Source organism: Pan troglodytes, chromosome 1 (genome assembly GCF_028858775.2).
Source record: "Pan troglodytes isolate AG18354 chromosome 1, NHGRI_mPanTro3-v2.0_pri, whole genome shotgun sequence".
Lineage (NCBI taxonomy): Eukaryota > Metazoa > Chordata > Mammalia > Primates > Hominidae > Pan > Pan troglodytes.
Window position 1 is genome coordinate 207,204,265 of NC_072398.2, and position 14,305 is coordinate 207,218,569.

Consider the following 14,305-nt stretch of genomic DNA (forward strand, 5'->3'; position numbering starts at 1 on the left):
AGGTGATTCATAGCACTGTGTTGCAGCAAAAGAACACGACCCAGGATTCAGGGCCTTGGGTTCAGTCTTGGCTCTGCTCTGACTTGCTCAGTGACATTGCTAAGGCCTTTCCCCTCCTCAGTGTTAGAGATGACCTCTTCTAGCCCTAAAGTCTAAAACCCTCTATGCCTGTCTGTGGTTTCTTTGTTTGTAAAAGAGGAAGACTGACAACTCCTGCTTCACAAAGATAGTTAAGTGAAGAAGAAACATCCTGTTACAAAGGAGTGCTTAACACAGAGCTGAGCTCAGTGCCTGGCCCAGAGTACATTCTCAATAAATGGCTGGTAGTAGTATTCCTGCTGTTTCTGCATATGTAAAGCTGGCAGTATGGGCCATATGGAGAAATTGGGATCTCAGCCAAACCAAGGGCCCTTCTGAGCCATCAGCTGTCAAACAAACAGTAAAAGTATTGGAGAGACTCAGCTCTGCAGAAGGAATTACTCGCTAAGAGTTCTGGAGAACAGAGGTTTTGTGATGAAAAGGTTTTCTCTAACTGAACTCTCTGTCTGCTCTTGGTGATGACTTGGCAATGTCTCCCTTGGTTCCTAGATGGGTGACCACACTGAAGTCTTGAAGGGCATTCAGAAGTTTCCTGGCATCAACTACCCAGTCCTGACCCCAAATTTGAAAGGCTTCGAGGCAGCGGTAAGAGGATAGCTTGTTGATGGGGGCTCCTGAAATGAGATTGATGGCATTGGTCCCTGCCTTGTCTTGGGGCCTCAGTCCCCTGTCCTGGGATGTCCATCTGAATAGCTTGTCTGTCAGCTAGACCCTGGGGCAAACCTGGCCCTGCCACTCACTGCTCTGTGTCCTTGACAAGTTGACACGCCTATAAAATAGGGCTAAATGATAGTACCTGAACTTGTGAGCATTTCAGAAGATAGGATGCATGTACATTGCTTAGCAAGAGCCAGATAAAAGGTAACTGCTTAATAAATGTTAGCTCTTTTGATTATCTACTTCTTTAGAGAAATGTAACCAAACTCTCCACAAGAGTTTCAACAGTAGTTGCTGGCATCTGCCAACTTTCTTACAATTTTAAACAAGAACATCTTTGGAGACGTTGGTTCTGTATTTAGGCAAAAACCTTTTTTTGGCTGGGCACAGTGGCTCACACCTATAATCCCAGCACTTTGGGAGGCTGAGGCAGGAGAACAGCTTGAGGCCAGAAGCTTGAGACCAGCCTGAGCAACATAAGGAGACCTTGTCTCTACAAAAAAAAAAAAAAAAAAATCAATTAGCTGGCTGTGATGGCATGCACCTGTAGTCCTAGCTACTCGGGAGACTGAGGCACAGGATGGCTTGAGACTAGGAGTTCGAGGCTGCAGTGAGCCATGATAATACCACTGCACTCTTCCAGCCTGGGTGACAGAGCAAGAAAAAAAAAAAAGCTTTTTCTCAAGAGTGACTTCCAGGGTGGTGATGGCAGTGGTGGTGGTTTCCTTGGGGAAAATCAAAGTTTTTTTTTTTTAATTAAGAGAAATTACTGTGTTTGTTTCCTAGTGCTACTGTAAGAAAGCACTACAGGCCGGGCGCGGTGGCTCACGCCTGTAATCCCAGCACTTTGGGAGACCAGGGCAGGCGGATCATGAGGTCAGGAGATCGAGACCATCCTGGCTAACACGATGAAATCCCGTCTCTACTAAAAATACAAAAAATTAGCCGGGCTTGGTGGCAGGTGCCTGTAATCCTAGCTACTTGGGAGGCTGAGGCAGGAGAATCACTTGAACCCAGAAGGCGGAGGTTGCAGTGAGCCAAGATCATGCCACTGCATTCCAGCCTGGGTGACAGAGCAAGACTTTGTCTCAAAAAAAAAAAAGAAAAAAGAAAAAAGAAAAAAAAAAGAAAGCACTACAAATTGGGTGGCTTAAAAACAACAGAAATTTATTCTCTCACAGTCTGGAGGCCAGAAGTCCCAAATCAAGGTGTCAGCAGGATTGGTTCCTTCTGAGGCCTCTGGGAGAATCTGTCCTATGCCTCTCTGCTGGGGTCTGGTGGTGGCCAGCAGTCCTTGGCATTGCCTGGCTTGTAGATGCATCTCTCCAGTCTCTGCCTCCGTTTTCCCAGGGCCACCTTTTCTGTGTCTCTGTGTCTTCACTTGGCCATCTTTTGTTTTTGTTTTTTTTAGACAGAGTCTTGCTCTGTTGCCCAGGCTGGAGTACAGTGGCATGATCTCGGCTCACTGCAAGCTCCACCTCCCAGGTTCAAGTGATTCTCCCACCTCAGCCTCCCGAGTAGCTGGGACTACAGGCGTGTGCCACCACGACCGGCTAATTTTTTGTATTTTTAGTAGAGATGGGGTTTCACTGTGTTAGCCAGGATGGTCTCGATCTCCTGACCTCATGATCTGCCCGCCTCGGCCTCCCAAAGTGCTGAGATTACAAGCGTGAGCCACCGCGCCCGGCTGGCCATCTTTTTTTAAGGTCACCAGTCATATGGGATTAGGGGCCCACCCTATTCCAGTATGGCTTCATCTTAACTAATGATATCTGCAATGACGCTGTTTCCAAATAAGGTCACATTCTGAGGTGCTGGGTTTTAATCCTTCAACATATATTTTTAGGAGGACACAATTCAACCCATAACATTCACATAACATAAAATTTACCTTAAGAGAAATTTTTTGCTACTCTGTGTCAGTGTTCTTTAAAGAGAAAAGTGCTGGCCGGGCATGATGGCTGACACCTGTAATCTCAGCACTTTGGGAGGCTGAGGTGGGCGGATCACAAGGTCAGGAGTTCGAAACCAGCCTGACCAACATGGTGAAACGCTGTCTCTACTAAAAATACAAAAATTAGCCGGGCGTGGTGGTGGGCTCCTGTAATCCCAGCTACTCAGGAGGCTGAGGCAGGAGAATCGCTTGAACCCAGGAGGTGGAGGTTGCAGTGAGCCGAGATCATGCCACTGCACTCCAGCCTGGGCGACAAAGCAAGACTCCATCTCAAACAAAAAAAGAGAAAAGTGCTGAAAGGAGTTCACCTGGATGTTGGCAGGTTGCTGCTGGAGCCAAGGAAGTAGTCATCTTTGGAGCTGCCTCAGAGCTCTTCACCAAGAAGAACATCAATTGTTCCATAGAGGAGAGTTTTCAGAGGTTTGACGCAATCCTGAAGGCAGCACAGTCAGCCAATATTTCTGTGCGGGGGTGAGTCAGAGCCCATTGGTATCCTTTCCTCTGTACCGTTCTGGAATGGGGCTAGACTCTGACTCAAGTGGTCCTCCTGCCACAAACTTCTTATCCTGGGTGGGGGCAGCCTGAGCTCCACACCTATACATCTTTTCCCAAATAAGTGTGGTCAGAAGAAATCCTAGGAAGTACTTTCTCTCAAACCTGAATTTTGGGTCAGTTTACCAGCTAGCCATGATAGCATGCGCCCGTAGTCCTAGCAACTTGGGAGACTGAGGCAGAGGATGGCTTGAGACCAGGAGTTCGAGGCTGCAGTGAGCCATGATAGCACCACTGCTATCATGCTAAAGGAATCTAGCAGGACAGGACACTAACGGGTTTGTGGAGGTCAGCTGAGTCCTGGCTTTATCACTAGTTCTTCACACATCCCTGGAGAATTACCTAGGCTTCTATGTTTCCAACATCACATCTCTAATATCAGTGGTTCCAGGCATTGTGTGTGTATTATCTATAATAATTGAAACCTCACGATAGCCCAGCAGGAAGTAGGTTATCCCCACTTTATAAATTACAAAACCGAGGCCCAGGAAGGGCGAATAGTCTACTGTAAGGTCACACTGCTGTGCAAATTGCAGCCAGAGGCCGGGCATGGTGGCTCACACCTGTAATCCCAGCACTTTGGGAGGACAAGGCAGGTGGATCACCTGAGGTCAAGAGTTCAAGACCAGCCTGGCCGACATGGTGAAACCCCATCTCTACTAAAAATACAAAAATTAGCTGGGCGTGGTAGTGGATAGAAACCCCGTCTTTACTAAAAATACAAAAATTAGCTGTAATTCCAGCTACTTGGGAGGCTGAGGCAGGAGAATCACTTGAATCTGGGAGGCGGAGGTTGTGGTGAGCCGAGATCACACCACTGTACTCCGGCCTGGGTGACAGAGCAAAACTCCATCTCAAAAAAAAAAAAAAAAAAGAAAAAAACATTGCAGCCAGAATGATCGTTGAAAAGTGCACATCTGGGCTGAACATGGTGGCTCATGCCTGTAATCCCAGCACTTTGGGAGGCCGAGGCGGGCAGATCACCTGAGGTAAGGAGTTCGATACCAGCCTGGCCAACATGGGGAAACCCCATCTCTACTAAAAATACAAAAATTAGCCGGGCGTGGTGGCATGCACCTGTAATCCCAGCTACTCAGGAGGCTGAGGCAGGAGAATTACTTGAACCCAGGAGGCAGAGGTTGCAGTGAGCCAAGATCACGCCACTGCACTCCAGCCTAGGTGACAGAGTGAGACTCTGTCTCAAAAACAAAAACCAAAAAAACCCCACAAAAGTGCACATCTGATCACATCCGTCCTGGTTAAAAAGCTTTCAGTGACTAATCAAGTGCAGACTTTTTAATGAGGTTTACAAACCCTGCATGATTTGGTCCCGGCTCTTTTCTGTAGCCGTACTGTTCAAGTTCCCTTCTGGCCCCTGCTTCCTCTTCATGGTACACTCCAGCCCAACTGGAACTTCTTTCTGTTTGTCACATGCCTCCACTCTTGCCTCTGGGCCTTTGCACGTGCTTTCTGTAGACTCAGAACAACCTTCCTTGGGAGGCCAAGGTGGGCAGGTTGCTTCAGCCCAGGAGTTTGTGACTGGCTTGGGCCTGGGCAACATGGTGAAACCCCAGCTCTACAAAAAAAAGCCAGGTGTGGTTGCATGTGCCTGTAGTCCCAGCTACTCAGGAGGCTAAGGTGGGAAGATCACCTGAGCCTGGGAGGTCCAAGCTGAAGTGAGCCAAAATCATGCCACTGCACACCAGCATGGGTGAAAGAGTAAGACTCTGTCTCCAAAAAATAAAGAACACTTCCTCCACATCATGCTTCTCAGGGATAACTCCTGCTCATCCTTCAGGTCTTCTTGTGGGAGTCAGTTCCTCTGAGAAGCTGCTCCAGTCCTTCAGCTGGAGTTAGTGCCCTTCTCTGGGACCCCATGGTGTCGGGACATCCTCTAAATGTAGCACTTAGCTGCTTGTTAAATTCCCTCCCTGCCCCACCCCACTAGACCATGCACTCCATGAGGGCAAAGCCCACATCTCTCCCAGTCCCTGGGGTGCTCCACTCTCCCAGCTTGGGGCCTAGCCACAGTGGGCACTCAGTCACTGACGGGCAGGTGGATGAATGGGGAAGCAGGTGCTCCAGTAACATCGGCCCGACTCCCAGATCTGTGTCTTTCTAAGCATCTCTCTTACCTTTTTCTTGCTCAGCAGTGGTTGGAGAATAAGTGGGAGCATCAAAATGGAAAAGTACACTGAGATCTTTGAGTCTGAAATTATTTATCTGTTGAACATTTATTATGCCTCTTAATATGCAGAATTTGCTTGACTCTAAAGGGTTTTAAAGACAGCTCCCAAAAGGGCAGGTGGGAATAGAAGTCACCTACATCCCAAATCCACCCTCCTTACCATAGCCCTAAGACCCATGATCAGACCTGTGCCCACCTTGCTGACCTCCTCATCTCATACTTCCTTTCCCCTTGCTCTGTCTGCCTCAGCTATCCTTTGTTCTGTCTGGAGCATGCCTGGCTCTTCTGTCTCAGGGCTTTGCCCAGGTCTTCCCTCTGCCTGGAATGCTCTTCTCACAGACCACCCCCGGCTCCTCTCGGCTCCAGCATCCTGTCCTCAGAGGGATCTTTCCTGGACCCTCACTAGTTGGCCTCCTCCACTTGTTCCTATCATTTCCTATCTTTCCTCTGTAGCACATCACTTCTGAGATTTTCTCCATTACTTACTTGGTTGCTTTTTTATTGGCCATCTCCCTAACTTGAGATAAGCTCTGAGAGGGCAGGAACCTTATCAGTCTTGCCCACTGCTCTGTGCCAGTGCCTGGCACATAGCAGGCAACTCAGTAAACATCAGGTGAATAAATGAATGAATGAATCCTCTAGCATCTCACTGGGGCAGCTCATCCCTTGGTCCTCAGGCCAGCCCAGCCTGTTACTGACTCATATCCAACTCAGCTCTTGTTCTGAGTTTGGTTTTACCCAGTCTTTGGTCTCCTTTTGGAGTACTGGCCCCAGCTCCCCGGCACGTAGTTTTGCTCCATCTCCCCACCTTACAACCCAGCTGCTTACTCTCCTTGCCCTCTCTAGCTCCTCCTCCGCTTATTGTAAATCCTTGGCTGCCTCTCCTGAGGCCTGTGCAACTTCTGCTTCCTCCATTGTAGGTCCATTGTCCCCCAGTTCCCTGCAATTGCTCTCTACTGCCTCCTCCTGGCACTGAATTGTACCATCCCTGCCCTTACTCCGCCCAGCTGCAGGTGTTGATTGCACACTGATCAGAAATGTGTGTTAAACAGCCCTGCCTCAGTTCTGCTAGCCAAAAAGCTCAGGACACTGACCTCATTCCTCCCCTGTCTTCCCACAGGTACGTCTCCTGTGCTCTTGGCTGCCCTTATGAAGGGAAGATCTCCCCAGCTAAAGTAGCTGAGGTGTGTGCATGTGTCAGGGCGGGGGGTTTGGTGAGGGTTGGCCACCTTGTCTGCCCCTGAGCACATAGGTTCCTCTCCCCACCCTTTCTGGCAGGTTCCTGACTTCATTCATTCACCCAGCTCCTTCATTAAGCTCCCTGCTGTGAGCACAGCCCTGCACTTGCTCCCTAGAGGCCCCCCTCCTAGCTGAACATGTAGTCCTTGAAGCCCCTGGCCTCTATCCAGCCTGAAAACCTCCAATTCAGTTTCCAGTCTGGTCGTTGAGGTGATTCTCTGAGGAGGGGCTCCTTACCCAGGAGTTCCCATAGTTCCTTGTAGTGATTGAAAGGCCACAACCCTGATGTCCTCTGAACAGTCACCAGGTCAACACTGAGAAGAACATGGCATGGGAATTGAGTCTGACCGGCCCAAGAACTTATGTCATTTAGTCCTCAAAACCACTGTGCAAATTTGGTATTATTATTCCCTTTTACAGTTGAGAAAACTGACACTAAATAACTTGCCACACAGGTTACAAATGGTGAAATCAGGTATCAAACCCCATTTTTTCTCTCTCCAAAGCCCACTTCTTCCCAGGATACTTTGTGGCATCCAGATAGGTAACAGTAGCAACTGTTTCTTGAGAGCAGCTGCCCTGCTCCAGGTCTTAGCCTCAGTTGCCACAATCCTTGCCATATGACCAAAGGGTCATCACCATTTTTCAGAAGCAGAAATTGAAGCTCAGAAAAGTGAAGTTGCTTGCCAAGGCCCACAGCTAGTGAACAGCAGAACTAGGACTTTAACCCAGCATCTCGTGACTTCAAAGGCCTGCTCCTTCCCCTGCACCTTGCTGCCCCCTAAAGGCCAGCCACTGCCGCCCCACACTCTGTGCAAGGCCACTGGGGAAGCGACGTCACCATTTCATTTATTTAGCAGATCACTGGTGTCTTCTGGTCCCCTTTCCCTGCCACATCCCTCTGCACCTTGTCCAGCAGCCCCGTGTGGGCAGCAGCTCCTTGGGTGAGGCCATCTTTTTTTAAGTTCACCAGTCGTATGGGATTAGGGGCCCACCCTATTCCAGTATGGCTTATTCCAATTGGACCCATATTGGACCTATTCCAATATGGACCCATTTTGCAGTGGTTTTAGAGATGTGCAAATGGGCTTCCAAAAATTTAAATAGTGATGTACCTCTATTAAAAAATATAACTATTGGCCGGGCACGGTGGCTCACGCCTGTAATCCCAGCACTTTGGGAGGCTGAGATGGGTGGATCACAAGGTCAGGAGATCAAGACCATCCTGGCTAACATGGTGAAACCCCGTCTCTACTAAAAATACAAAAAATTAGCCGGGCGTGGTGGTGGGCGCCTGTAGTCCCAGCTACTCGGGAGGCTGAGGCAGGAGAATGGCGTGAACCCGGGAGGCGGAGCTTGCAGTGACCTGAGATTGTGCCACCGCACTCCAGCCTGGGCAACAGAGGGAGACTCCATCTCAAAAAAAAAAAAAAAATATATATATATATATATATATAGAGAGAGAGAGAGAGAGAGAGAGAGAGAGAGACTATTGATTGGCCGGGTACGGTGGCTCACGACTGTAATCCCAGCACTTTGGGAGGCCGAAGCAGGTGGATCACCTGAGGTCAGGAGTTCAAGACCAGCCTGGCCAACATGGTGAAACTCCATCTCTACTAAAAATACAAAAAATAGTGGGGCGTGGTGGTAGGTGCCTATGATCCCAGCTACTTTGGAGTCTGAGCCAGGAGAATCACTTGAACCCAGGAGGCAGAGCTTGCAGTGAGCCGAGATTGTGCCACTGCACTCCAGCCTGGGCGACAGAGTGAGACTCTGTCTCAAAAAATATATATATGTAAAATATATATATTTTTATACATATGGTCCAAGCTACTTGGGAGGCTGAGGTGGGAGGATTGCTTGAGTCTGAGAGGCCAAGGTTGCAGTGAGCCGAGATCACACCACTGCACTCCAGCCTGAATGACAGAGTGAGACCCGGTCTCAAAAAAAAAAAAAAAAGAAAAAAAATATAACTAGCATCTCAGACCCATGATTTCATGGATTTTATTGCTGAGGATAAAACGACATGGAAGGAATCAACTTCACTGATTCCAGCACCTGGGTCTGACAGTATGATGTGACAGTGGTAAGTGAGACTGAAGTCTGAGGGGCACAGGTAGGGAGGAAAGCACGGGGGTTGGAGCTTCAGGACTGTGGGCTGGCTCCAGCGGCTGGCTCTGCCCCTTACGCCTCAGCCTCCTGATCATAGATTGAGGATCATCATTCCCAGTTGGAGTGGTGAGGAGCATGTAATCCAGTAGGAACTGAGTGCGTCATACCCAGAAGTGTTCTGCCCAGGCAAAGGCCCCCTGCTTCTGAGTGCATGGATCCCCTGGCTGGTGGATTCTGTATCCTCCAAGTGCCTGCTTGCTTCCTTAGGTCACCAAGAAGTTCTACTCAATGGGCTGCTACGAGATCTCCCTGGGGGACACCATTGGTGTGGGCACCCCAGGGATCATGAAAGACATGCTGTCTGCTGTCATGCAGGAAGTGCCTCTGGCTGCCCTGGCTGTCCACTGCCATGACACCTATGGCCAAGCCCTGGCCAACACCTTGATGGCCCTGCAGGTAATCAAAAGTATATGCCCATTCTCCCAAAGGTCACGGTGGGCAGGACAGCTTGTTATCATTTATTCTTTCAGCAAACATTTACTGATGCCAGTATGCCAGGTTCCGAGCTGGCAATGGTGGACACAGTCATGGTGACCCTGCCCAGATGTGAAGTGTACACCTCTGTGTTGGGGAGACAGTCAAGGGAGTTACATGGCAATCCCACTGCATTATGATAGATGCCATGAAGGGAGGAAGCATGGGGCTCAGGAAGCCTAGAGGGGCCCCATCCCAGCTGAGGAGATCTGGGAGGATTTGCAAAAGAGGCCTCAGTGAAGCTTGAAGAACATAAAGTAAGCTGCTGTTGAGGGAAGAGGAAAGATGACTAGGCAGAATTGCACCTCAGGACTGATGTGGGGTTCAGGGAGGACTCATACAATATACAGGGTTTTCAGTGTGCGGGTGTGTAGCAGAAGCAGGTGAGGAAGCAGGAGGTAGAGAAGCTAGCAGAGGTCACTCAGAGGGAGAGGCTTTAATGCCGTTCCCCACAGATTGAGCTAAGACCTCAGATTAGTTTTCTTTGTTGAGGTTTGCTTCTCGTGGGCTGGTCCAGAATGGAGATCCATTGGCTGGCAGCCGGATAGAAGGAGCATTCTTAGTGTCTGACCACAGCTACCTTGCTGTAGCATTGGCCTAACCTTCCATCTCTAGGATAGTGATGGCAGTTCCAGCCACTTTTTTTTTTCCTCTCAATTATCCCCTAGAGGTTCGTGTCTAAGCCAGGTGAGTCTGTTACGTTCTGGGTCGGTTTCCTCAGAGTTGTGGCTGTCAAGGTTAAGGTTCATAGTTCTGTGGTCTCCTCATTTCTCAGCTTACTGTGATACCCTGCCCTGGTTCCTGGGCTTTCCTTCAGCTCATGCGTTTCCCAGCCAGGCAGACAGGAAGAGTGACTTCCTCTCCTATGCCTTGCCAGGCAGGTAAAGGGGAATTCTGCACAGCTGAGGTGAGTCTGAGGCAAAACTTCATCCTGATCACGCTCAGGACACTCCTGCTCCTCTGTGCTTCTCTGTTTCATGGCAGTGATATCTCAGAATCCCCTTTTTGAAAATTTATCAGGGAACAGGTTGAGCTGTGTGACGTCTGGCAGTAGCTTCCTCTGACCTCCCTCTTCCATCAGTTATTTCGGAAATATGGATCGATGTGCCAGGTTAAGTGCTGACTTAGACAATAGTAACAAGACCCAATCCCTGCCCTCTGGGAGCTCATGTTATGGTGGGTGGGGAAGACGGATGGAAGATTACAGGCGTGTAAATAACACATTGTAAGACGATTTATTCACCTATTAAAACCTAACCTAACAGTGCCTAGTGTGCTAGACACTGTTCTCAGCATTAAGAATTCAGCTGTGACCAAAACAGAGTCTCTGCCCTCATGAGGCTGACACTCTAGTATGATGAGACAGATAATAAATAAACATACAGCAGGCCAGGTGTTCATAAACACTGTGGAGAAAAAATGAAGCAGGTTAAGGCAGTGCCAGGCCTTTCTGTAGAGTGGCCTCACTCAGAAGGTAGCATTTGAGAGAGACCTGAGGGAAGCGAGGGAGTGAGCCCTGCGGATCCCTAGCAGGGAGGGGGAGGGAAGGGAGCCCCACCCAGGAAAGCAGGCGCAGAGCCCTGAGGGAGGAGTGTGCTTGCTGTGTTCAGGGATCAGGAGGAGGCATGTGGCGGGAGCAGTGTGACTGAGGAGAGCGGGGCAGAGATGTCAGGGTTAGAGGAAGGCCAGATCGGGTGCCTTGTAGGACTTTGACTCTTTCAGACTGAGCTGGGAAGCTAACAGAGTCTTGAGCAGGGGCGGGGAGGGAGATGATCTGAAATGTTCCGTTTGAGAGGCTCCTCGGCCAGGCACAGTGGCTCACACCTGTAATCCCAGCACTTTGGGAGGCTGAGGCAGGTGGATCACTTGAGGTCAGGAGTTTTGAGAGCAGCCTGGCCAACATGGTGAAACCCTGTCTCAACTAAAAATATAAAAATTAGCTGGGCGTGGTGGCGTGAGCCTGTAATCCCAGCTATTTGCGAGGCTGAGGCATGAGAATCACTTGAGCCCGGGAGGTGGAGGTTGCAGTGATTTGCCGTGAGCTGAGATGGCGCCAGTGCACTCCAGCCTAGGCAACAGAGTGAGACTTCTTATCAAAAAAAAAAAGAGGCTCCTCTGGGTGCTGTGTAGAGAATACACTGTAGAGAGACAGAAGAACCAGTTTGGAGCCTACAGCAATCCAGGTAAGAGACATGGCAAGGAGGCCGGGAGGGCAGAGGTGCGTGACCGGATCTCAGCAGTTCGTGTTCTGATCTGTGAAGCTCGAGACATCTATAGGCAGGTGTGTTAACCTGGGTGCAGTTAACTGGGAGTGAGTGGAGATAGAGAAGCTGTCTGAGGAATGAGCAGTAAGGGCTCCAACCGAGATCAGGGAGGTGAGGAAGAGCCAGCAAAGACTGGATCGAGGCCTCAGGAGAGGCTAGAGCACTAGGAGGAAAACCAAGGGATGTGGAGCCCTGGAAGCCACATGGAGAAGGTGTCCAAGATGATGCGGCTAGTCAAGTGCAAAGATGAAGAGACTTGACCTTTGTACTTAGCTACATGGAGGCCACCAGTGGCCTTGACTAGAGCTGTTTCAGTGGAGGAGTTGTGGGGACGCAAACCTGTTTCGAATGGGTTCAGATGAGAATGGTAGATGTTAAATGGGAACAGCTCTTTTGAGGGACTTTGCTTTGAATTGGGGGAAAGAAATTGGAGGTTAGAGGGTTCCAAAAAGGTTTGTAAAAGATGGGAGAGATCGCAGGCTGTGTGAGGATGACCCAGTGGAGGGGAGTAACAGGTTGCAGCGGAGAGGGAGAGACTTAATGGAGCACATCCTGAAGCAGGTGGGAATGGGCCTCACGCCAAGGTGGAGGGGTTGGCCTTGGCTAGGAGCTCGGGGTCCATCTCAGGCAGCATGAGGGACAGTGGGTCTGTAGGCCCAGATGTAGGCAGGTGGGTAGATGTGATGGTGGGAATCAATGGAGACATCTCTTGATTGCATCCATTTCCATAAAGCAGCAGATGAGAATGAGGATGGGGAAGGGGGTGATAGAGGTTTAAGAAGAGAGGAGAAAGTGAAATAGTCATTTGGGATAGTGGGAGGTGACTGACCTGGGAAGATGGGATGTGGCCCTCGTGTGGCAAGGCCCTGACTGAGAGTAGCCTGGAGGTGGTGGGGGGTAAGTGGGGGGGGTAATAAATGAGTCACAGTAAACAACAGGGGTCTGAAATCTCAGCAGTGGGAGGGGGTTAGGCTGGTGATCAGAAAAGGTCTCCCTGAGCAGGTGGCTTTCAGACTGGAACCTAAAGAATGAGAGTTCACCATGAAAGGAAAGATACTGCTGGCAGAGGAAACAGTTTAACAGAAACTAAAAGGAGAAGCACTGTCTCTTTCTGTGGGATTGTCGTGTCAACAGAATAATAAGCCAAAGCAAAGAATGACTCTAGAATTTCAGGCAACAGACGATTGGGAGGTTTGCAAGGCTCATCTCTGTGGCCTCTTGTCCCCAGCAACAACCGTGTTTCACCATCCTTATGTTTCTAGATGGGAGTGAGTGTCGTGGACTCTTCTGTGGCAGGACTTGGAGGCTGTCCCTACGCACAGGGGGCATCAGGAAACTTGGCCACGGAAGACCTGGTCTACATGCTAGAGGGCTTGGGCATTCACACGGTAAGCCTACCCACCCCCTGGTGGCGACAGCCCCGAACTGACCAGGGGGCCTGAAGCTGAGAACAAAAGTGGATGGGGGTATTTGGGGTTGTTAAGGTGCTGAGGAGTAAAGAGGGAAAGGGTTAGCCAGGCGCAGTGGCTCATGCCTGTAATCTCAGCACTTTGGGAGGCTGAGGCAGGAGGGTCACTTGAGCCCAGGAGTTCAGGCTGCAGTGAGCTATGATCCTGCCAGTGTACTCCAGCCTGGGTGAAACAGCAAGACCCTATCTCTTCAAAACAAAACAAAAGAGGGGAAGGGTGTTGGGGATTATGGATATTTGATCTAATATTTTAATGTTTGTGAGAGTAGGGTTGAGTGAGGCCACACGCATGGGCACAAGAAGGCTGGAGTGTCAGGGTGACTTTGACAGTTCAGTCCTAGGAGACACCAGGAACATGGAAGGGGCCCTGGGAAGGGTCAGGTTCATGACCTGAAATGAGTCAGTTCTCTCTTGGCTTTGTTTTGTTCTCTGTAAAATGAGGACAGTAGCGTTAGACAGCTCACCAGGGATCCGCCAGAGTCCACCAGGGCCCTCAGTGGCGGGACGGAAGCAGAATAGCATCTGTGCTTAAAGATCAGATGGAACTGGGTTTAAAGCCTACTCCTGCCACTCCCAGGCTATGAGACCTCAGACAAATTATTTCATCTCTCTGAACCTAAGAAATGGGAATAATAATGCCATCCATCTCATGGAGCCATTGTGAGGATTAAGTAAGAAAACGTATGTAGAGGGCCAGGCGCACACCTGTAATCCCAGCACTTTGGGAAGCCAAGGCGGGTGGATCACCTGAGGTCAAGAGTTCGAGACCAGCCTGGCCAATATGGTGAAATCCTGTCTCCACTAACAATAGAAACATTGCTGGGCACGGTGGCTCACGCCCGTAATCCCAGCACTTTGGGAGGCCAGGGTGGGCAGATCACCTGAGGTCAGGAGTTCGAGACCAGCTTGGCCGACATGGTGAAACCCCATCTCTACTAAAAATACAAAAATTAGCTGGGTGTGGTGGCACGCACCTGTAATCCCAGCTACTCGGGAGGCTGAGGCAGGAGAATTGCTTGAACCCAGGAGTTGGAGGTTGCAGTGAGCCAAGATCATGCCACTGTACTCCAGCCTGGCGACACAGTGAGACTCCCTCTCAAAAAAAAAAAGAAAAGAAAAATTAGCTGGGTGTGGTGGCACACACCTGTAACCCCAGCTACTCGGGAGGCTGAGGCAGGAGAATCACTTGAACCCGGGAGGCAGAGGTTGCAGTGAGCTGAGAGCGTGCCATTGCACTC

The 14,305-nt window shown here is 49.9% G+C and overlaps 1 protein-coding gene across 11 annotated transcripts in view; it reads left to right on the plus strand.

Moving 5' to 3' along the window:
• The window catches only part of HMGCL (3-hydroxy-3-methylglutaryl-CoA lyase), a 38,821-nt gene that overhangs the window by 23,313 nt on the left and 1,203 nt on the right, over positions 1 to 14,305 (plus strand). For 10 of the 11 annotated variants that reach the window (XM_016956284.4, XM_054663889.2, XM_054663887.2 and 7 more), the window contains 5 exons: positions 589 to 684; positions 3,033 to 3,181; positions 6,571 to 6,634; positions 9,069 to 9,257; positions 12,862 to 12,987. In XM_016956284.4, the coding sequence (XP_016811773.1) occupies positions 589 to 684; positions 3,033 to 3,181; positions 6,571 to 6,634; positions 9,069 to 9,257; positions 12,862 to 12,987 (624 nt within the window). The remainder of the gene's footprint in view (positions 1 to 588; positions 685 to 3,032; positions 3,182 to 6,570; positions 6,635 to 9,068; positions 9,258 to 12,861; positions 12,988 to 14,305) is intronic. The other variant, XM_003307873.5, reaches the window with a different exon arrangement.